The sequence below is a fragment of the Aphis gossypii genome, chromosome 2, assembly GCF_020184175.1.
Source record: "Aphis gossypii isolate Hap1 chromosome 2, ASM2018417v2, whole genome shotgun sequence".
Taxonomy (NCBI): domain Eukaryota; kingdom Metazoa; phylum Arthropoda; class Insecta; order Hemiptera; family Aphididae; genus Aphis; species Aphis gossypii.
This window is the reverse complement of record NC_065531.1, coordinates 5,865,142-5,890,934: the sequence shown is the minus strand read 5'-3', so window position 1 is coordinate 5,890,934 and position 25,793 is coordinate 5,865,142. Positions and strand designations below refer to the sequence as shown.

At 29.0% G+C, this 25,793-nt stretch overlaps 2 protein-coding genes across 3 annotated transcripts; both read right to left on the bottom strand.

Annotated features, from left to right (window-relative positions):
* Nucleotides 1–1,263: 1,263 nt before the first annotated feature.
* LOC114130855 (ubiquitin-conjugating enzyme E2 Q2) lies at nt 1,264–8,247 on the bottom strand. Of its 2 annotated transcripts, XM_050200454.1 has the most exons (8): nt 7,896–8,247; nt 7,057–7,593; nt 6,851–6,955; nt 4,157–4,393; nt 3,921–4,080; nt 2,038–2,429; nt 1,872–1,938; nt 1,264–1,749 (listed from the first exon to the last, which is right to left on the bottom strand). In XM_050200454.1, the coding sequence occupies exons 2-8, from the start codon at nt 7,216–7,218 to the stop codon at nt 1,718–1,720; spliced, it is 1,155 nt and encodes a 384-aa protein (XP_050056411.1). In that variant the 5' UTR covers nt 7,219–7,593; nt 7,896–8,247; the 3' UTR covers nt 1,264–1,717. The 2 variants fall into 2 exon arrangements, with proteins under 2 accessions (XP_050056411.1, XP_027851722.1); XM_027995921.2 differs by having other exon boundaries at nt 2,062–2,429; nt 7,057–8,246.
* A 3,087-nt stretch (nt 8,248–11,334) lies between these two features.
* On the bottom strand, nt 11,335–25,720 carry LOC114130854 (von Willebrand factor A domain-containing protein 8). The gene is made up of 22 exons (XM_027995919.2): nt 25,535–25,720; nt 24,011–24,159; nt 23,731–23,811; nt 23,042–23,283; nt 22,794–22,961; nt 22,552–22,716; nt 16,706–16,864; nt 15,646–15,864; nt 15,304–15,519; nt 15,088–15,248; nt 14,832–14,995; nt 14,656–14,762; nt 14,392–14,582; nt 14,114–14,318; nt 13,893–14,041; nt 13,506–13,834; nt 13,094–13,444; nt 12,838–13,037; nt 12,593–12,748; nt 12,420–12,528; nt 11,803–12,358; nt 11,335–11,618 (listed from the first exon to the last, which is right to left on the bottom strand). Exons 2-22 carry the CDS (start codon nt 24,150–24,152, stop codon nt 11,510–11,512), a joined length of 4,179 nt encoding a protein of 1,392 aa, XP_027851720.2. The 5' UTR covers nt 24,153–24,159; nt 25,535–25,720; the 3' UTR covers nt 11,335–11,509.
* Nucleotides 25,721–25,793: the final 73 nt, after the last annotated feature.

The window sequence follows — 25,793 nt, the reverse complement described above, 5'->3', positions numbered from 1 at the left end:
ATACACACAAATAGAATTTTAGGTATTCAATTCAGCTTAAGTATGTATATGAACATATTAGTGGCGTATTTTCAACATTTTCTGGGGAGAGGTCCACAGTTTACATAATAATATACATAATTAAATAATTTATATTAACTATGAGAACTATATACCTATTGCCTTTATCACACATTATATTTAGCCGTAACTTGGAAACTGTCGTCAGAATACACAGAATACCAATTTCTATACTTATTACTTTACTTTACTGTAGGGCTATGTATAGGTTTTTTTCTCTGGGGGGGGGGGGGGATCCAGTAACCCTGGACCACCCCCGTAAATATGCCACTATATATGTTAATAAAACAATATTATATTATATTACAGCAAACTGTATTGAAAATAGCAACAGCTCATTCATAAAACGGACTGATGTCCAGGTGATGCAGTCTCTTAATAGTTAATAGTAATAAATATGAACAGATTAAACTTCACAATTTTTTTAATATGCACACACTGTACAACAGCTCTCATAATATTGTTGAGATATAAAATTTAGACAAGATAAAATATCAAAGAAATAATCCCCAAATTATAATATAGTTCCTAAGTATAATACACAAATAAATTTTAACTATTTCTTCCAATTTCGATAGAATTATATAAAATTTAATTTAACAACAAATACTTAAAATTAAGTTATACAATAGAAAAAAAAATTATATTTTTTTTTAATATGTCTTAGTACTCATTCATATGTCTAAGATAGTGGTTCTCAACCTTTTTTTTTATTCATGTCACCTTTAGCCACTAGAATCAAACACTGCGCCACCAAAACATCAAATAATAATAAGCAGTCTTGGCTGTATATTTTGAAATTATTCTTTTATTAAAAAAAAAATACAGTACACAGGAAAAAAAAAGGTTCAAAAGGTTGATAATAATATGGTTTTTTTTTTCATAAAAATTAATTTTTTTTCCTTTTCCCGTTGATATTTCGTGTCATCCCTAAGCAGGGTCCATGTCCCCCCAGTTGAGAACCACTGGTATAGGAGTAACATATAAATCATTATTATTCATTTCATTATTGTTCATGAATAAATCATCATCATAGTTAACTAAACAAGCAGTTTTGGAAGTTTTTTTTGAGCTTTGCAACAAAAATATATGTATATATAAATATGCTTATATATTATAAAAATGTTATTATTTGTATATATATTACAGTGTTGTTTTAATAATATGACTATAGTAGAATAAGCAGATATCAACGCATACAACTCCTTTAAACACAATTTATGTGTGTCATTTATTGATATATAAAAAACCGTAATTAGTAACATCAAAATTAATCACAATTTAATAAATACACAAAAAAAAATTGAACTCTGAACTCATAAAAAATGTAAGAATCAATATTTAAAAAATATAATATATATCATAATAACCCATGAGTATTTATGTGTGACTTATGTCTGTAAAATAATATCACGGGTCAAATAGCGCAGCTGGCAACCAGAACACTTAATTCAAAACTTAGATAGAATTAGGTTACCAAATTGAAAAGTATAAAAGTTATATTTTCTACAATTATACAAAGAAACTAAACAAAATAATAAAAGTAACGTAAATATTATACTGTAAATAAGTTTGACGTATTTTTTTTTACAAATGAGACATACTTAGGTTTTTTTTAATTAGGAATGAAAAGTTAAGGCCTTAAAAAAACTGTTGTTTAACCATCTTCTTTAGGAGGGGTAAACCAACCTATATATAAAAAAAAAAAAAACGAAAATATTATTAGTTATTATATTAAGAATAAATATTATAAATAATAAATATACTATTAAAATCAAGAATTATTTTTAGATTTGTAATAAATTATTTACCATTTTTTTCATGTATTTGCACAAGAGATTTAAAAGATTGCTGTGCTCTGGCTAGAGAGTACTGACCCTAAAATAAAATTAATAATTATTAAATATGATTGTCTTATAAACATTTATATTATTTAAATTAATAATAAATTTTAGTTTTAAATAGATTTTCACATACTACTGGATATGTTGCATGGGCTACCTGGTTCATAGTTTTTGGAATACCAAACTGTATTCTTGCTTTTCCTTTAACCAAAGTAGCGGCAATTTGCATAATCACTGCTTCAACAGTATATGCTGAGCTCCATCCTTGTTTAGTAAGCAATTCCATACATATTGCACCCCCAACTAGGACATAACCACCTTGTATGATAGGATGAACTACACGCACAAATGGTGGCTCAAAGGGATATGTCTCTTTGAATGTAATATTTAATAGCACAAAGTCTTTTCCTTCTTTCTCCTTTAATTTTTGTAAATCATGGTATAAAGAAGAATCTGGATCAACTGTCATTAATTTAATATTCCACTCATAGATGCTGTCGCAAACAAGTTCCACGCTATACATTCCTAAAAATAATTATAATTATTTATTATTGATACACAACATATTTATTTTATAGTTGAAAAAATATGATACACCAATTCATTATTTTTGTCTATCACATGTCACAGTTTACTGGCTTTATAATACATACAGTTAAACATATTTTTAGACTATAACAATTTTTGTAATCTGTTGGTATATACATAAAATAGTGTTTATATTACACACTAGGCATTACCGGTGGGTTTAAAGTTCAGTTTTTACATTACTGTTTGATTTGTTATAATGTAAATAATATTATATTACATACATAAGCAAATAACTATACACAATGTATTTAATGTTATTTAATTTAAACAATCAATATAATTAAAATATCAAATCTGATAATTTATTAATCTGTAAAATATTGTTGGTGTCGCTTAAAATGGGTACTAAGAAGATTAATGATCATTAAACTAAAGAACTAAAATTTAAAAAATATTATTGAATTCTTTAAAAACATTATTTAATAAAAAATGAATTGAATCATACATAGATTTAGTATATTATGAACTGTATTAGATTTCATGTGTAAGTCAGTGCAATAATAAAAATATGTAGTAGTCTGCTTCCCCCATGTTTGGGATGAATTAAGTAAGCAACTTGAGATGGTGGATCGTTGTTGTTTAGATACATAGCGATTTGTGCTCTTTTGGTATGGGTAGTATGAAATTTTATTCTATAATTGAAGGGTTATTAAGAAGTTAATTATGATTTTTATTCTGATTGAAATGAAGAATGTAGTGGTTTTACAGTACATATCTGTTGTTATGCTTTGGAATAGCAGTCCATAATCATAAAGTTGCAATCTCATTTTGGGTCATTAAAAAATTAAAATATTGATATAACACTTTTTATAAAAAGGGTCACATAAAAAATTAGGTAAACATATTGAGTTGCCAATATACAAAGATTGAGAACCACTGCTTTGGAACAGCAAATTTACTCTTATCTTCTACATGGCGTTTATTAGCATATTTAATGAAGTTGGTACTTAGAGACGTCAAAAGTAAAAAATTCGAAAAATGTTAGCATTCACACTAAATATTTATACTAGTTGATTACCTTTACAATATATGTATATTAATTTTAATATAAATATAATATAATAAATCCATCACAATAATCTCCTATTAACTATTTGTTCAGAATCTTATTTTTGATTACAATAACTAATCATTGAATTCATATTTAACACAATGATCCAATGACAAGTTACCTTTAAAAAAACATACAATATAGTTCTCTGGTTTTAATTATTATCATTATTCTTTGTAAACATTTTACCATTGTTTTGTTATATATAAATTGTATCTGTAAAAGATTTCAATAGTCAATGATAGCAAACACCATCTTAAATAAAAGTGCTGGATTTCATAACTTAAGTTATGTTTAAGTGGGGCAATAATAAATTGGTGTAACAATTATTCTTTTAAACAAATGACCTTATATATAACATAAATATTTATTACCTTTTTTGAAACTATCAGATCTGTATATATCTCTAAGCTCTTTCATAAGACGATCAGTAGCTTGAACAGATCCAGTTACAGCCCCTTTTAAGTAATCTTGACGTTGGTTTTGTCGTAATCTTTCCAAAGTTTCCAAGTGTTGAATTTCCATATCATCAACCTTAAGTTTCCACAGTTAATATTAAAAAAATAAATAAAACAACAAAATGGTGTTATAATTAATATGTAACACTGACTTGTTTTTTGGTAGATTCGGGGGTAGATTCTTCCATATCAAGTTGAATATATTCTTCGACTTCTTCTTCTTCGTCATCATCATCATCTTCTTCATCTGTAAGTTTACTAGAGCAAGAGGTAGAAGTTGATGCCCCAGAACTGGAGGGCATTTGTATCAGTCTTTGTAACTCGGACGGTTCAGATAAACAATATGTACGGCACAATTCACTAACCAATATTCCAACTTGGTTAATAACCTATGGAAAAATTGCATTTTATAATTGATATACCTTACAAATTTTCAAATATATATGAATAATATATTTTATAAGTAATCTGTATAAAATTATGTAGTTATATACTTATAGTATAATAGTATAACTTACAGAATAATTATAAGGGATGTGATCTCTAGCTTTTTGAACCTTCAAACTTTTAAAAATTTTGAACAGTGAGCATAATCAAGTTTGAAATGTTCAAAATATGTTCAATTTTAATTTTATATATTTATTTAAATTTGCCATAGTAAATCAAAAAAAATTAAGTTTCAAGATTACAAAAACTTAAGTTTGACTTATCCCCTATTGGCCTATTATACTACTTAAAAATTATAAATTTCATTGACTCATATTTACAATTTTTATTTTTAGGTAAATATATTTTAATCTCGATTTTAATGCAGTCCAAAATTCACAAAAAATAATATGGGCATAATTAATATTATTAATGATATTAAATAAACAGCATCTGATAAAAATCTAGTAAAATAAAATAATAATGATTTTACCTACTAGATAAAATATCAATATTGATAAGACTATGTGGTTTAAAAGCATAAAATAATAGTTGGGAAACAGCTACAAAAACTTAATACAAATTATTGTGAAGACTGTGTTTCTATAAAAGAAACAACTCTAGATTATTAATACTAATTAATTTTATTATTTTATTAATTAATTTTTGTTTGTAATTTTGAATAAAATGTTAATTTTATTATATTGAATAATTTACAATACATTTTTAAACATTTTATTCTAGTTTATTTCAAAATAATATACTGCTATATTTTCATTATATAACATTAAGAATAAGAAAACAATAGATAATGTTGCTTTTCTCTTTTTCTGTAGGGGGTATGCATTCAGATTTCAATAACTAGAAGATAGATCTAATATTGATTATAATTCGTCAACAGAGCTATACAATAGGTACTCAGTTCATTAGTTTTATTTCAGTATTCTTCATACGTCATGTGAATTACTGATGATTTGAATTTCTAATATTTATTATTGCATACAATTTTTATAATTGTTTTATTGGCTATATCCCAATATGCGGTTTATCAATAAATGTGGACTACTTAAAAACACGTGTATTTAAAATAAAAAAAGTAGTTTGGCAAGCTTTTTTTTTTTAACTTAAAACTTCATGTACTTTTTCTTGGTCATTTTTTTGATACCATTTTATTTCACTACCACATTTGTGACAATATGTTGCACAAGATAGCAGGCCATAATCTTGTAAGTATTTAACAGTGGATATAAAATTCTTTTATATACACATTTTAAAAAGCTGCCTATAAATTATAATCTACTATACTAGGCGAGATACTAGGTATTTATTTATATACATAACAAACAACACTAAACCATTTAAACAATTTTTTACTGACAGTAAACTTTCACTTTGACACGGCTCGCTTATAACTGGCGACGTAGATTAAGTAAATTATCTTTAACTATTAGTCTTATCGATGATAGAAATAGGGAAGTATAAAAATGTATAAAATGGTATAAAATATTAGTGCAAGCATTTTATCTCTGGTAAAATACAAAATATTAGTAGACCACATACTATACTAATATTTATAGTTAGGTAGGTAGAGCGTATTTTGGGAGATATGTTTTATTTGTGTTTTCATGCATTGGTTAACAGGAAAACATCACAAAACTCAACATATTATAATATAAATTAAAAATAAAATAAAACATTAACATTTGAAGCAACTACTAAGACCTACATTCTTAACTATAATTATTTGTTGGTTAATTGACCAAAATCTACTACTCAATTTTTAATTATAATAATTTTATTGAATTAAGCAGTGTTGAATATGTTTTTTTAAAGTAAAATATTAATAGATAACACCAGAATAAAAATAGTTGTTGATATCTATCTCTTAATACACCTACATTGGGATATTATGAATTAAAATATAAATAAATAATAATTATGAAAAATAAATAAAAATTTTTGGTCTACATAATATGAGTTATTAATTTTATTATCTAAAACCGGATTTACACTAGGACAAACATGTTTGACAAAAATGTTTGTCCTAGTGTGTACCCAGCTTTACCTTTTCAATATTTTATTAAAACATAAATTAGTAGATATTTGTTTTACAAGCATTCTATTGATGAACCACTTTTACTCTAAACAACATTAAGTGTTTAAAGTACAAGAACTAATAATGTTCACCTGTTATTATAAAATATACAGTCCAGGTACCTATTAAATTATCCTTGGAATTTTATGTGAAAACATATGTTTAACTAAATGATAATAAATATATTTTAGTCTGGGAAGGATCGATAAATGAAAAAATCTTTGCATATTTAAGAAATAAACTGTATAACATAGAATGTTAGTATTATCTTTATCCACAAGCAGTATGTCGATTAAGTATTAGACAAATACTAAAGTGTACTCACATGATTATTGAGTCCGGAAGTCTGACCTAGCTTTTCGATAGCATTAGTCACCTTACAGTCATCGGTGTCAGCAAACCAGACAGGTGGAGTGCCAGGATATGTCTCCTATAGACAATTTAGTGTATCAAAAAAAGAAATGAATAGAACACGACAGACAGATAAACATGTATAGAGTTTAGTCTGTTCTGTTTCAGTTTAATGCTTACTGTGATGTTACCAATGATCTCAAATTGTCGCCCGGCTGGGCCAACAAACTTGCATATTACTTCGTCAACGGTGGCTGTATGCACCTGGAATCGATCATGGTTCTTGGGGAACGTAGACTCGATCACTTTGATCTCCTGTTTCAACACGTTCAGGCAAGCCATTGTAAGCCACGCATCGACACCTGGTCGAGCGATAAAGACGATCTATTGCCCGAATATTGACCGGATTACCGGACGAACGTGGTCGTGAACCATGTCCGGTTCGTGAAAGGTTAGCTTATTATACAATGGTAAACGTTGTCCGAGAAAATGAGACTAGCACGGCGGAGATTTTAAACGGTAAACACAAACGAACGAAGTATTGTCGTTATTATATTGTCTTGGTGGCTGTATCCATCGGCGCGAGAGGCAACAGAACGCGGCGATGACGAGGACGACGACGGCAATATTACCTGCGGCAACGAATGGACCGCGGACGAAAAGCAAGTTGAAAAATATGCTGTGCACACGGTATCGGCGGGTATGTTACAATAATATCTGATATTTTATTAAACAGCAAAATGTAATGAAATAACAATATTATTATTATTATTATTATTACGATGGTGGTGCGAGCTGCAAATGATAATAATATACTTTTTTAACGCGACCGTCTGTGTCCGGGAACGTAAAAAAAAAAAAAAAAAAACAAACAAAAACAAAAAGAAAAACGTGGAGAAGAGATAAAGGAACGCAATATATTATTCGTGAGCTATTATAGTATGTATGTATATATATTTATTATTATTAACGTATAGATATATTATTATTATCGTGAGCGTGTGAGAGTGTATACGTACCGCCGCCGCGTAATATTTTCCTTTCGGGGAAAATATAAAAATATATTGCGTTTGCGATCAGATGGACAGCCGCTGCCGCGGGTATTGGTGCTTGGCGGACGGACAACGGTGGCGGGCGGCGGCGACGGTGCTACAGGACGGTCGGGTGGTGGCGCCTTCGGGACGGTGGCGGTGGGTTGTTGTTGTCGTCGACGTCGGTCGAGTTCGGCGCTCGGCGGTGGCTGTAGACTGTAGTGGTACCACTATAAACCAACCGTCCGGTTTGCCGATAGAGAGCGTTACCCCGCCACTCACGAGACAGCCTCTCGTCAAACCGGACGGATACCTTCCGAACACCAGCAGCTCCGTAGGTACTATTCCATACGAACGAAGTGCGGCCAGCGAAATTAAAAGTGTGACCGTCACGCTTCCGGTGGCAAATTTCCTTCAGGGTTTCTACAATATCAATGTCTCCCCTGCGTGACTGCGTATAAAATATATCATACAGGTAATTCGTAAAACTCTTAGAGCCCCTGATTTTCACGAAAACGGCCACTAGATGCGTGACGATCACACTTCCAATTTCGCTGGCCGCACTATATAACGTATTAGAGTATACTTTAATTCGTTGTACTAGGTATCTCGCTATAATCTCTGTACAGCGTACGTTAGTACATCCAACAATAATAATCGCGTTTCACACATAGACCTTAATACTAAGTACAGGGCCGTATTACCGCTTAGGCTGTATAGAGCTTAGAGCGGCAAATTTTAATGGTCGAAACGAAATAGCAAATTTTACCTATGTAAATTTGGTGGTAAATTAATTTTAGCTTATGGGCGGCAAAAACCTTAATCCGGCCCTGGCCAAGTATAGAGTAGTATGAGTATACTATTTTTTTATAGTAAAAGGTCTATGGTTTCACACACCTGTAGTGCTGACAGCTATACCGCACACCTGCCGCCGCTGTGGTAATGGTAAACATTTCGAATATTATTAATTATTATGTTTTACTTATTCTTGTCGTCCTCACTTACGCAAGATTATCTTTAAACTTGTTAACGCCGTCTGACGACCTCGGCTAGCACCTGACTCTAGACCAAGCAGACCATTTTTTAGTGAACCGATATCCACTGCGCGTAAGGAATAAGGATGCGCAAAGTATATCGATATTATCGTTTCATCGATATCGAGTGTTCGACATATCAAAACTAAAATATCGATGAGATATTTATCGATATATATAATTACAGACTACCATTATTAGCACAGGTCTATCAATAACCGAATATAGTTATAGTACATAGATTATAATATTATGCATAGCCGCATAGGTAATATTATCGATATACCTAAATCATAGAGTAATATTATAGTGATGTCTATTTAATGAAAAAAAATAATGTACCAAATCACAATGTATACGATAATATTACCTCATTCATTATTCACGCCATATTATTATTCTATGAATTATGAACTGTAAGTGGAAAAAAGAAATTTTTTTATTGATTTTCTATAGATATTTTGATCTGGAGATCATGCAGGCCAATCTTATCTAATAGTGGTATAGAATTTGGTCAAACCATATTAATTTTAATAAGAAAAATTTTTATAATTATTTAATAATGAATAACCGATACTACTTTACAAATTATTTTAATGCAGCAAATAACGTTTTGGTGGGGCGCACAAAAGTTTAAGCGGCCAGCATCCGTGAGGACATTTGTCGGGTGTTCACGGCTAGTATTTAATTTTGCGGTTTTTGCCGATGTCGTGATAGGGTAGAAGTGGACGAAAGTTGTACGCCGAATAGTTTCTACCCGAGTCGGTTGAGGCGAACACCCAGATCGCGCTACGCACCTGTGCGCGGAGTGAATGTAGCCCGGCGACAATGTAATCATGTTAAGTTTTATTAAATATAGTAGAGTATTACATAATGATAATTTGATCATATAACCGCTAAATACGCTACGAAACCGACTGCCTTTATGATTTTGTCGCAAAAACTACGACTTCTGGTCGGTGTATTTTATCGGCCCGCTTGCTGCCCAGATGCCAGATGGTACCTACTTTGTCTGCTTTGATGACGATCGTATAGTTGTAGTTTTACAGTCTGTTAGAAACGGTATTGAACAACTGTACCAGCTAGTTGGGATTTTGTAAAAACGATTCTAAAATTTTACATTATAATATATAATTCATAAAAATGTTTGTATAAGTAGGTACCTAGCTAAGAGCTGACAATTTAATACAAGATTTTCTATAAGTTTGGCTTACAATAATTATAAAAGAACTTAAATTTTGGTGTACCGGTGTACGTGTACCTATTCAAGCTATTAAAACATAAACCACCTTTTTTCAGCAACCACTGGAAATTATATCCTAGGCTGATAAATCATCTCCATAGTCCATTCAGAATCGTTTTTTGTATAGGTACAATGAAACCTATCATTGTATTCAAATTTAGTACATCCATTATAGTGACCTACTATTTTACAGCAGAGCGGTACCCACTGGACCACTCTATTTTTATATTATTGTAACTCAAAACGAATCATCGTGTATATATATATATGAAATTTTCACCAAGGTTAGGTTTATATTAATGTTATTAATGCGCGGCCAATTTTTCAAAATAATCAGGATATTTCGAGCTATTTATAGACAATTGAAATTTTCAGTTTTTCTAAATATTTTTTTGTGAAATGACGATAAAACGTTTTTAGAAAAAACTTGAAAATTTAATACAAGGTTTCTTATAAGTTGTTCTTATTGTAATCAATAAAAAAAAATAAAATAAAAAACCGTCACAATTTTTACGAAATATGTCAACATCGCGAAAATTTGGAAGTAATTTTGTAGTTGATAATTTATAAAATGTTTAGTATTCTTGTTGTATTGTATGTTTAGTAAAATTTAACATAAAGTTTTCCATTAGTTTTCCTTCAAATAGCTAAAGAGAAAACTCGAGCGTCATTATAGAAAAAAATGTAATGAGCGTCTACATTTTAAATTTTTACGAAATGAATGCAAATCCAAGAAAGTGCATATTCAACAGATTGAAGAGTATTAGCACCAGCCATACAGTATTGAGTATGAGCCTGCATCTTTTAATAACATTTAATCGTTGCTTATTATCAGTGGGTGGATTTAATAAACATAATACTACAGCAATTAGTTCATACTTTTTTTTAATATTAATATTTATATGCTAATACATAACTGTAAATAACACGGAAATGGTAAACTTTTGTTATGTCTCACATAGATTCTTGAGAAGAAAGAATAATATTATTTCTTCACATATAATACATCGATATGACATACATTTTCAGATAAAATATTGATCAGTTCATTTTAAGTGCATTACTAGAAAATTGAAATACTTAATTGGTAGTGAACTGGAGAATAGTACTCATATTAAGAACATGGATGATTAATAAATACTAAGTGTAATGAAAAATATATTATAAAACTTTATTGTTGAAAAATTAGATCTATCACAGCAATATCTATTTATAATTAATATATTATATTTATATTACTTGGTAACTACAATCCCTGAATTTATTAAAATCGAATAATTACAATCACCAATTTACAAACAAGTACAATTTTTATAACAAATTTATTAAAAACCACTCATAATAGAAGACATGAAAATTTGTTGAATGATTTGTGGGATGTTTTTGAGGTCCATACATACAAAACTTTTACCGGCTGGTAAACTTTTAGTTAACCTGAAATTCATAAAATATAAATATTTTTATTAAAGTGACTAACTCTTTAGTATTTATTATACTAAAAACGATTATTTATACTTTGCTAATAATTACAACATACATTAAAAAAAAATTAATAATAATTATAAAAAAAGTGATGCGCAGCAAACGAGTTAAACGTGTTAAATAATATATTACTTACACATCAGCTTGATCACCAAGTGATCCAATGAAAATTGCAAAAGATTGAACATCTTGACTCAGATTAAGTGCGGCAGCCAATCTTTCAGGACTTATATTGTATCGTGATAAGTTAGCATCCGATAATAATATAATTATAGCTTCATCGAAATCAGTGCGCTCAGCTTCCAAGGTTTTTTGTGCATATACAACAGATTGAAGAGTATTATCACCAGCCATACAGAATTGAGTATGAGCATGCATTTTTTTAATAACATTTAATCGTTGCTTATTATCAGTGGGTGGATTTGATTTATCAACAAATTTAAGGGATTCAGTCTCGCCTGAATGACCAACAATATCATAACTAATTTTGTCTTCAAAACCACTAAGTGCTTCCATCACCATTATAACAGCTTCAAGTTCACGGTCTAAACGTCCATCATAGCTGTTGAATCTATACATACTGCCAGAAACATCTACGATGAACCGTAAACGTTTTGGTTTTAACTGAGGAGCCCCAATCTGTGGGTCAACATTACCTCGTTTCCGATAAATAGAACGTTCGCCAATAACACCTAGTAAATTAATAAATACATAAGTTAAAAATTAAAAATTAAAGTATTTTAATATTATTACCTTCTATTAATTTAGTATCATCCAATTCGCCAGATGTTTGATGCTTAATCCATTGTCTTTCTTGGGATTTGGCTTGTAACGAATTAAGTATCACTCTCAACGCCTGGACCTAAACAAAAAATTTATTAATTTTAACAAAATTGATTTTATAAAAGTAACAAATATTTTTTTACTTGGTTTTTAACTGGTAAAGAGTATTCATTATATACTTTATCATCATATTCAGTCATTTCTATTTCTTTGAGACGTTCTTTATATGCCTTTTGACCCATTTGTCTTGCTGCTTCTTTGACATGTTCTGGTACAGCATCTTTTTCTGCATCAGACACCTGTTGGTATATATAAACATACATTTTTTTTAAAAAAAATTGAAGATGTTTATAATAAAAATACATTTAAAACTATAGTTTTAACCTACTTGAAAAACTTTATGTTTTGCATCTAGCCTATAAGGACCTCCTTTTCCACCTAGTCCAGCTGTGTCCCTACCACCAGTACCACCAGCCCATGTGTTTCCACCTACATGAGGTTCGTTTTTTTCATCTACTTTACCATGTTTTGGGCTGGAAACATCAAGACCACTTTCTTTTTCCACAGTGATTTGTAGATTTTTTTTTTCTATAACAACATAATTCATTAAAAATTTAACTATTACAATTAATTGGATCACTTACGAGTTGGACCTGCCCAAGGTGATAGCTTTATTGGTAATTTATGTTTATTGAGAACATTTGTGATTACTTCTTGCGCTTCTTTTGAAAAGCTGTCAAAATCAAATACATTTCTAATTGCATCTAATAACGAATCTTGCGGATAAATTTGCAAATGTTTGATTATATTAACTGCTTCTCTAGTTGAATATGGATACGAAACTAGGTTTTGATCAAATAGCTGTCTCAGATCTCCAAAAGCAGCAATTACTTGATCAATAACTTCTGGAGAAACATCAGGCCCATAGCTTTTCAATAACTGTGTTTCAGATTCACGGCTAGGATTGTCAACAATATGGCAACTAAATACATCACCTAGAAAAAAACATTCAAAAATCAGTTTATTTTTAATTTAAATACAATAATAAGTATGTACCAAGTGTACTGAATAAATTATTTCCCAAAAATGGAAATCCAGGTCGATTTGCTAAGACTATCATTCGAAAGTCTGGATGAAGTTTAATCACAGTATTGTCATTTACAATATTAGCATTACTGATAATTTGTCTACCATCAGCCAGTCTCATATTACCAGTTTCTACAAGATTTTTTAGTACACATGTGACATGAGCTGGAGCTTTGTCCGCTTCGTCTATAACTAAAACATAACCATCCTTAACAGCTTTAACTAATGGTGAATCTTCAATTTGCAATACACCATCAATTACTGTTTGTTGACTAGTCAACGATTGTACTGTTGTATCCCTAGAAAAAAATTAATTTCTGATAAATAAACAAAAAAATTAAATTAATAAACTCATACCTATGAAGTTGAATGTATTCTCTAGGCCTATTTACTAGTTGTAAAAATCGGTCAACTAGTTTGTTTTTACCAACACCTTGGTTTCCAACTAACAAAAGATGTTCCCCCAAAACAAAGTCTTGTAGCATAATTTCTAGTTGTTTCAGATGCTAGAGAAGAAGTTTTATTTAATTATATAGACATGTTTTAATCAATACTATTTTGGCGAATTGTATTCTTACTTGAGGTAAATCGTAGAATAAAATATTTGGAACTTTACTAGATGCGTTAGTTTTATACCGAGCAATAGTTGTATTACCAATAGTTAAGTTGTCATTATCATATTTACAGTTTATTGAAGAGTCCTGTACGTTTTCAAATATTGGTTGAATACTGCAACTGTATAATGTTTTTTCCAGCATTTGTTTTGTTAGTTGTGGTAAAAATCTATGGTCAAAAAAAAAAAAAAAAAATAATAATAATAATAAATTTAAAATATCAAGTACAAAAAAAAACATACTGAGATAAACAAGCTTTGTTTACAATACTGTAAAAGTCTGAATCAGGATATTTGTCAAGCCTTTTCGAGATTCGTAACAATTGACGTGTAGATAAAGATGGTGCCAAAGAATTCAAATAAATATCAGTTGATTCCCGAAGTTTTTTTGTAACAGCAACTAGTTTTTTCATTGGTTTTACACTATTTGGATACTTAAAAAGAATTGTATTTATTTTTTTATAACTTTATAACTTTTACTAAATTATTCCAAAATCTAAATCTTACAAGATGTTGTACAATTTTCAGTTCCTCTACAGCAGACAAAGGTCTAAGTTCATGAAATATGAACATGTTTAGTACTTCTGGGGTGATCCATTGAGGAATGGTGCCACCTAACACATACAAAATGATTTAAATATTATAAACAACACATTTTTTTTTTGCCTTAAAGTAATATTAACCAGGTGGTTCTGCAAGTGCCATAATTCTGAAAGCTGGATGTATACGAATAATATTTGATTTGTTCATAACATCTACTCCCAACTTGTTTGCCAGTTTGTCATATCTGTCTGATCTTAACAGCCTAGTACCATCATAAAGTTGAAGATCTCGATCTTGAACAAGTCTAAAAACATAACACATAAAAACTACTATTTTGTATGTACAAGTTGTCAAGAAATATGTTTAAATTAGGTACGAATGTACAATATAACTAACCTGTGTAAAACGGATAATGTTGATGAATGCAGTCTATGAAGGCCGTCGAGGACAGCTAATTTTCCCTCAATGGCAGCAACCACCAACGGACTATACTTCCAAACAGTGTCACCGTTTGGTAGTGTGGTTCTTTGTTGGATTAAATCTCTTGCTGTTAAATCCTATAAAAAAGTATAAATATATTACAAGAAAAAAAAAAATTTTGTTAACCCAAACCTGATATAGAGAAACAGTTTCCACGTTGTAATGAAATGTGGTCGCAAACCTATTCACAATTGCCGTCTTGCCACTGCCTCTTGGTCCAATGATGCATATGTCGGCTACCGAATGACTGAGTGCGAGATCCGACAGTACGGCGTTTTGATAACCAGTGTCTACGAAACTCGGAAATAATTCGGTGACGTTCGGGGAAGTCGCGTTACCGGACGGTACCTATATATATATATACAATATTATTATATTAAATTAATTCGAAAGAAATTTATAATTTCATGTACCTTATATACATTATTAGATGAAGTAATATTATTATTTATTCTATATTTCTGATGCACCTACCGTAAAACGTTTGGAATTGTCTAGAACAACTTCGGCCTCGTTTTGGTTGTTCGGTCCTCCGACGGACACAACGTGACGATTGATCGGTTCGTCACCATTTTCGGGACAAAAAGAAGACAGTATGCCGTTAACGGAACGTTTGCCGTCCGGGTTCATGAAGCTTTCGTATGGATAGATACGTTTGAGCACATTATTTGGTGACACGGAAGGGTTGTTGTACTGAAATATGCGACTACAGTTTACATAAAATACACACGAATCTCTGTCAGGAAGCACGATAATAATGTAATACAAGTAAAATATATATTATTATAGGTTTACGAAAGTGTTTATATTACATATAATGGTGTAGCAAACAGTATATTCATTATCAGGCACACACAAAATGTGTACCTATAGGGACTAAAAGCTATTTAATTAAAATTTGGGATTTTAAAATTATGCAAGGTACGAATGACTAAAAAATAAATTTTAGTGACCGTATGTGAGTATATCATAGCTCATAAGTATTTTACAAGCAATTAAATTATAATAAAAATATAAAGATTATTAAAAAAAATTGAAGTGTATTTTTCGTTCTTTACAAAGATAAGGGTTAAGACATCACACTTGCATATGCGTGTTGTCTTCTTTTTTTGAACACATAACAGTAAATTGTATGTTCAGAATAATACATTTTACTCCGTTCCGAGTTTTAAAAATTTAGAATGAATGATTTATTAAAAAAATTTAAAAGTAAGATAATTAATTATCTAGGGCATCTTGGAGGTTTTTATTGATAAATATTTGTATATTGTATTACGAAACAAGTTATAATGCAACCTTTATATTTTATAATAGGTCAATAAATTCTAAATTAAAAAAAATTAACAAATTTAAATTGATTATCGTGAAGTAACATTTTGTCATGTTGTATAATTATAACTTTGTAAGATGAAGGCAACACCACAGCATATGCGGTTGGAGTCTTCTTAAACACGTCAAAATATTATGATGAGGATTCCTACATTAATTATACTTTTTATTTTACGAAGTGATGTGTTTTTTTTTTTGTACTTACGATTAGTTTAGCAACAGCGGGCACGTTTTCTATTGGGAAACCGTGCAATCCCAATTCACTGGACTCTGGCGATGCCAGAGCAAAAGCGCAGGATAACACTTTTTCTAATTTGTCTTTGGGTGCCGTCGGGTACTCAGCAGTCAGATCGTTTAGCATGTTCTAAATATTAAATTATAATTTAATTATTACAAATAGAAATAAATAATAGAGTCATTAACATAAATTCACTTCCAGAAACTTTTGAGGTAGGTACTAGACGAGCCCGCATATAATAGCTTTAGTCACGCTATAAACATTATACAGGAGTTTAATAGTGACGATATAAAAATACAAGAATTGCTATATGGCGGTTGCAGTGGGGGTTGATCAAAATGTTCCGTTTGACGACTTTTTCCACTCTATAATTGTCATTAGTTTAACGGCTTGGAAACATGATTTTTTTTTAAAACTTTTTTTGGTTTGATTGCAACCAACATTAAAGATAATCACTGTTCAAAAATAAATAGAACTGTCGATACAAACATTAAGCACCTTTTTTAAAACTTGGAGTTTTTGTCTATATAGCTTTCGAAACTTTTGTTCTTTATTTTACAAAATTATAACTAAAATAGTTCTAAAACTGATAAGTACCTATATGCGTGTTATTGATCATAATATTTTTAATATTTATACATTTATTACATAAAATAATTTGTGTAAATAGCAACTAAAACTAAAACTTCACGGGAATAAAAATATAAGTAGTTGATATATGTATAATATGGTTTGCTAAAATATCATATAAAAGTACATACATAAATATAAAAATTATTTTAATATAAGAATAGCCTTTAAATTTTAACGCATGTCATATATAATATATATTATGACTATTATGTGCTCTGTTTAATAACACTTTAGGTTAGGTACACAAGTTATATATTAGGTACAGGATATACATGGTAAACACGTTGTCCTCGACTCTTTAGGATCTTTAGAGAATTCAGTGAAAATATAGAGAAAAACAAATAAAAAAGTTGTATACTAGATATAATACTTATATAACTATTTTCCCAACTATACAATTGTTATATATTTGTATAAAATGTTTTTTCAATATGTTTTTTGTGCGACCTACAGATTATTGTATTTAACATTTTCCTTACAGTTATTTGTTTTTGAGTTTTTATGATGCAGTTAATATTTAAAACAAACATCAATGTATTTTCTAATAAATTTAATTTGATTGCTAAAATTCATTAATCCCATGATTTATGATTAAAAATAGTTTTATTAATATGACAACGACCTGCGTTTTTTTTTTCAAGAATTTAAAAATAAAGCAGAACAAAAATCATATTAAATTTTCATGGATGTTTGGTGATCAAATTTTTATGTAAACATAAAAAATAACGATTTTAGTCGTTGAAAAAATATTAACTATGAAAACTTTAGGCATTCAGCTGTTATACTATAGTTATCATTTTATAAAAAGAATTTTCAAAAGGCAACGATCTTATTTACACTATTTTACGGTACGTCGGTATAATGGTAGGTATATTGACTAAAAAGTTAATGAATAAATGCTATGTTTTTGACAAAAATTAATTCAATCTATGATAATACAAAAATAAATATATTATATTATGCCATAGCAATAATAAAATATCTTAATTAATAACATATAGGAATAAGTTACATACACGCCACTTCAAATTAGAATTGTTTTCTTTGAATTCAAATTTAACACATCCATTATAACAGTAACCTACACTCACGGAAGAGGTTTATTTGATGTTTATTATACATATTATTATATACGTAGTAAAGCAACTTTTACGGTTTTATATATATAATATAATTATGCATGTAATTAAAAAAGGAGTTTTATCTGATTTAATTTAAAGTTTAAAAACTAATTATATTTTAATTAAATCGTTTTTTGTTTATCTAAATTGTTATTAATTATTACATATAAGTTTTTATATAGTAGCACATAAATTTTAAGTTTGAACATAATTAATGTAACCCGCATCGGGTTGCAATTTTCAATACTTAACAATCATTAGATATTTTCACATTTTAAAATACTAAATTATTAATAATCCAATTTTTATATAACTATGATTATCATAGACACGTAGGGGATTGTAAACTGCGCCCGAGTTTTTATCAAGTGCAAAAAGGTGATATGTTAAGTTCACCTAGGTAAAATTTAAAAAATGAAAAGCTATATTTTAATTATTTTTGCAAAATTAAACAAAACTACTAATCTAAAATTAAAATCTCTAATTTTTAAATAACTTAATTCTAATACTTAATTCGTTATAGCCATATAATTTATTTATTTCGTATGGCGATACAACATAAACAATTAATAGGTAGAATAAAATTAAAAATTAAAAAAATATATTATGCATAGGTAATTTAGGAATATATTTTGGATTACAATATTAGGATAAATAATATTATATTGTTGATATATAATATAATATAAATCAATTGCAGGAGTTTGATCACTGTTATAATTGTTAATTACATTTTATAATTTTGATATTTAAAGGGTTCATTTATACTAGTTAGTTTAATATATGTTTCTATTTGAATTTATTTGAATTTTTCTATAACTATGAAAATATTTGGATGAGGTGTATAAAAGCTAGAATTAAATTGAGAATGAAATAACTCACAAGCATTAGTGGTTAAAATTGGTTTTGCTGATGCTATAGAGTCCGGATTTCGAGTGGATATATTAAGCTTCTTCACTTATACATATATAAATATATAATATACATCTACCAACAACTCTGAAAATCGTATCATTTTTTCGTCATCAGGCTTTGATTTCATTCAAAAATTTACAAAATACTCAATAGATACTCAACAAACTTCTTGCAGGACTTAGAAATGATAAACCATAGCATTTAACAATGCGCCATTTTTAACGCAGTTTAATATACATTATATCTTTTAGCATAGATACTAATTCGGTAGCAGTTTACAAAAAAAGGTTATTTGAGCGCAGTTTACATATGCCCATACGTAGCTAGCCAGTAGCCAGTATAGTTAGTTATGGTAAATACTAAATAATTAAAATATACGAAAAGAGTTTCAAAGAAATTCCAGCTACCAGCTATAAATTATAATTGCAAAAACGTCATAGCCGATTAACGTAAAATAGTTATTATAGTTGAGGTATTAACATAATATTACTCACACACACGCATGTAAAATATAAATACTACATTCAACAGTAAACAATTACGAGCGATTAAAAAGAAAAAACTCTAAATATGCGGCACCTATATATATATTATATACAATTTAATGTGTGCTGTCTTATTAGTTCTCCGACTGCGTTTTGCGTTTATCGTCACGGAAATTTCTATTTTTTTGTTTTTTATTCATACCTCAATAAATGCTACCCACGGAGGTACCTATACAATATAATCTATGTTTATTCGTTTTTGAAAACCGTATAATAATGACACTGTCACATTAAAAAAATAGACTACCCATGTACCGCTACTATATATACATCACCCCGCCACACTTTGACGACGACCGTAACCGCGCGATGCACGTCTCGGGGAAAAATAAAACGCAGGACGACTTAGTCGTGGGCGAGACGCCCGTGAGGGGTTGGGTAGGGAGCACGATGGATGGCGTGTGCATGTCTAAGAGTCGTTGATTTCACGATGAGGGGGCCGTCATTTACGACACACACGCGTACACGTGACGTTTACACAAATGTGTACGGCGATTTTTTGAATTTAGATATAATAATACATGTACAGGTTCGTTTAGTCGGCGTTCGGGAGCGCACGAGTCGGAACGTTCACGAACGCGACTGCCAATATTATGAAGACGGCCGACACGGACCCATACGAGTTTTTCCGCTGGAAATCGTCGTGTGGACGGTTGGTGGTTCGGACCACCTGGGTGAGCGGTGTCCGGCACGTCTTGTTGTCCGACGACGACAAATCACTCGAAAAAGAAAAACGGCTGCAACTCCGGCGACGAGCCGCACTCGTAGACCGCGGGACGCAGAACTCTAGGACATTCGATGATCACGACGACGAAGACGCTGAACGCAGTAGCAATGACGACGATAATTATGTGGAGCGCGTGTTGCAGTGGTTGCAGAAGCCGTCAGTGGAGTTGGACGCGCGCCGGAAACCCATGTCGGCGCCGGGCAGCGACGCTCGTGGTTGCAGACGCCCGGCACTTGTTAAGACCTGTTCGATCCCGGAACGCCATAGCCAAAGGTCCGAACATCGGCAGGCGATTGTGATCCATGACGAGAGACCGACGATGAGATCCAGAGTAAAAAGTCGTCATAAAACCGAATTGCACGTCCACATGCCATCCGTACTACAAGGTAGTTGCCCAGCTACCACAACCGCGGATAACAATAAAATCACTCACGTCAACGAGTGTACAAGCGAGTCTAGTTTTTTGGAGTGTAATATTTAAGTAGATACATGAAATCTCAAAAAAAAAAAAAATAAATAAATGTTTATTTCAATTCAATGCCATAGCCTGGACGCTGAGGGGAAGAGACAACTGGGGGTGAGTGGTTTTTTTATACGGATTTAGGTGACATGATTTATTTTTTAAAAAAAATATTTACATATAATTCGAATATTTTTACTTCACTGACTACTGTCTGACTGTATATAGATACTTTCTAAAGAATGCAGTACCTAATATTGCATTTAATGAAGTTAAACTGGCTTATGATTTATATAAAGATAATCAAAGTTTAAAATTACTTATAGGTATAATATATTATGTAAAAGAGAATTCGAGTATTGAGCTGAATGTGGCCCAGGGATACCAAATATATTTATAATTATATTTATAATTTTTCCTAAATCCTTATATTAAAACATAATTAAAAATGTACTCAATTGACAATTTACCAGCGACAATAGACAATAGTTTCACCTCATATTAATTTGATTTTAACTAATAAACCAATTTTGTTTATTATTTTTGATTCAAAAATAAATTTGTAAATGTTTTTAAATGTTTGTTTAGTTAAAATAAAATTGTTTTCCTCCACAAAGAAGTGTCTCCCTATAGAATTGCGCCACTGCGGTTAAATGTATATGTAGAATTATATATAATATGATCTTTAATAATATTAGGTAATTCTGTAGTTGGCGGGATGAGATATTTGTTATACTGAAAAAGTTATAACATACAACAAGAAGAGAACAAATAATTTTAGTCGTGTTAATAATTTTAATTGCACTATATTATACTGGTATCAGTTAAATTAAAATCAATGAAATAAATAAATAATTTATACACCTAGCTATAAGAATATTATATACATCAGTTTGTATAGTGATTCTGTTAAGTATTGTGTTTAATGTTTCAATGTAATTTAGAACCTACACTTTAAGACATTTTTAAAATGTTGTGTTGAATAAAAATAAAATATTAATACATTTTGATAGTTAAATATTATTTAGTGGTAGATAAAATAATATTTTCAGCAGAATGTATATAATTATTTGATCGTAATAACAAATAGCTTGTTTTCATTTTATCATGATGCATTTATTTCCATATACCTATGACTGTTTTAATAATTATTTTATTATTAAATAAAATATTTTTAAAATGTTAAAATTTTTGATGTTTATAAAAATACTGTATGATTAAACAAATATATTTATTCCTGTTAAACGATAAATACTTCTTTAAGTTAAATGAAATATTTTCTAAGTAAAGTTATAAGTAAAAATTTTATGTCAAAAATGTCATATTTCAAAATATTAATATGTAAGTATGATATCAAAATTAGTTTCGTTATATGAAATTAAAATTATTGCTGCATTTAAACATTATCTTACCGCATAAGATGGTGTCATAATATGTCTAGCTTGAAATCGTGAACGTAAAGGAGGATCTAGAGGAATGCCATTATATGTAGGAACTGGCAAACCAAGTGCAATAACAAAGAAATCTTCACTGACACGAACCAGATTCCATTTTATCATGTGCTCTAGCCCGTGTTCCTAGAATAAGTATACACATATTAGTATTTAAACCTACATTAATTTAATAAGAGTAATCAATAATTTTTTATTTTTACTTTTAATAGTTTGTCATATGTTTTGGGTGCTACTAAAAATCTACCATCTTCTAAATGAATTTCTCGGTTTTCAAGCAAGTTGTTTAAAATTGGTAAAACATTACGTTCTGCTTTTTCAATTCCATCAAGAATTAAAACATGTCCTTCAATTGCAGCTTTAACAGCACTCTATAGAAATAATTGTATTGTAAAAGTATAATATATTGACTATAGAGTAAATTAATTTTAAAACTTAAAAAAAAATTTACTTGGTTGATGTACTTTGCAGTGCCTCCAATAATTTCTCTACGCTGTTTCAAATCAGCTTCAGTAGTATCTTGAGACAATGAAACAAACTCAACAGATTTATTAGTAAGCTCTAAGTAAGCCAAAGCTAAACGCCGCCTGAGAGGTCCAGGTTTTCCAATCAAAAACATGTCTTGACCAAGAATATCTTTTTGAAGCATCCATCGCAAATGGGACATAGCTTCCTGGTTGCAGGTCATGTCAACTGTGAATAAAATACAATTTAGTTCAAAATTAAATTATAAAATATAAATATTATAGATACTTAATTTATAGTTTAAAAATATAAATATGCAATAAAAACGAGTCAAGTGAAAATTTGAATGAAAACAAATTAATTAAATGTACAGATAATGTACATAAATCACAAAATAAATAATAATGGAAAATAATACTTAACCTATCCCTGGAAGATACACAGTATCAAATAACAATTATAAAAAAGTCTAAAGAAAGTAAAAATATCTATTCTATATCCATGGTTATAGTGAAAGAATAACTTGATAAAATTTGAGCAAAATATTGGAAAGTATTCATTCAGGATAAAAAAAAATGATAGGAGATTATGGTGGCGGTGAGTACTAAGTGTCAGATGAAGACGCATACAATAAATAATAAGCTATAAATAAATTTATAAATTTGTATTACTTACGATAGTTAATAGGAACAAGTTCAGGAGTTTTTGATGCTTTGGTAAGTTTTTTCACATCACCAATGGTAATTTTTAAAATACCTAGAAAATATTAATACTTAGTTTATTATTACAAAAAAAAAAAAAAAAAAGTAGTTTTTAATGATTTAGGTTAATATTTAAAGGTTTGTTAAATGTTATAATACCTTTAAAATATTTTACTTCTAAAAAAACCTTATGGTAATAAATTGTATTAAAAATACTGTTTAATTATTCATTTAAAATTAAATTAATGAATTACCTTCATCATCATTTAAATTAGATCCTTTTTCAGTCCTCTTTCTATCATTAGACATGGCTTGAATTCGTGTAAATTTATTATGAGTGACAAATTGTCTATAACCCACTCTATATTTCCATACATTTGCTAATATCATAGACATTTAATACCTAAAATGAAAAATATACATTAATATCGAATTCAAAAAAAAAAAATAATAATAATAATGATAAAAATGTGTTTATGTAAGCTTTATCAAATTATTAATGTATAATTAACCTTTGCATATTTTAATCATAAATCTATAAATCTATTATTTTTATATATGTATAATAATTTAAATATTAACTAATAAATTACATGTATAATTCTAACATAAAATGTATAATTTAATCATTTTTTTCAATTTTAATTTTATAGGTAATATTTTTATAATTTTACAAAACTACATTAATTATCATGACTACCTTAGAACCAGTTATGTATTTAGGGGAGGGGGGAGGGGCTTGGGACCCGGGTGGTAAATTTTGGAGAGTATTTTGATATAATACATTACCTAGGTCATTTGGGTGATAAAAAAAAGTAATGGCGCTCAGATAATCTGGGGGCAAAATTCCTAAATAAGTCTCTGCTTGGAACCCTAATTGTATAATAGTTGTTTTGCTGTTTGATAAGGTACAAATGACATTATTAAATAAAATCAGTTTTTATTAAAACAATGTATAATTGTTTACTGTACCACCCATTAGTGAATAATTTAATTGATAATCTGCCAAAAATATTCAAAAAAAATTTTTTTTTAATAATATAACTGACTAATGACTATAGATTTATTAATACATTACAATATATAAACACATTTTATTATTTAATATATTATAATATTTGATATCATAGTTGTAGGTATAATTATATAATAAACATAGACTATTATGAATGCTAGATACTTCACATATATAAGTAATATATACACTAGTCAACTAAATATTTATAAATATAGCAACACGTAAAAAAAAAAAATTATAATATAAATAAAAATATTACTTCTAAGTGAATTGGAAGGAAATTAAAAACATAACCATTTAGCAGCTTGGGATACAATTTATGTAATTGAATAAATTGTATAGGTACATTTCATAAACTTACTACATTCAATTATTGTTAAGATAGTAATAATTATTGGTTAATATATAAACTGTTGTGTTTATAAGTTTATAATACCATAATAGTATATTTTTAATTATTTTAATTATAGATGTTATAGCTCTTAATGTATTCTTCAAATGTCATTTAAAGGATTCATGATCGAAACTTATAAAATCTGTCAATAAACTTGGTTCAAAATTATGTTAGATTAGAATGATAGAGATTAAATACTAAACATAATATTACTTTTCGGATAGATAGTTATTAAAATGTAGTTAGAGAAATATTATAATGTAATAGTTATAGTTAAGAGGAATAACATTACATAAAATAATATAAATTACACAACATTTATGAATGTATTATAAAATATTTAATATAAAAATACATTTATATTACCGTTGGAATACTGATCTAATTGATATTGACTGTAATTAGAATAATTTTTAAAGTTGTATTATAATTGTTATTGTAATATACAATAATTAAAATAAAATAAATATTTTTTTTATAGTTTTCAAAACTATTTTTCACAATTAAACCATATTATTACATTACGTATTAATTATCTATACTCTAAAGTTAATTATATTTATCTATGATCTATGCAGTATACTGAAAAGTATAGATATACAGCACTTACGGAAAAGTTACAAGT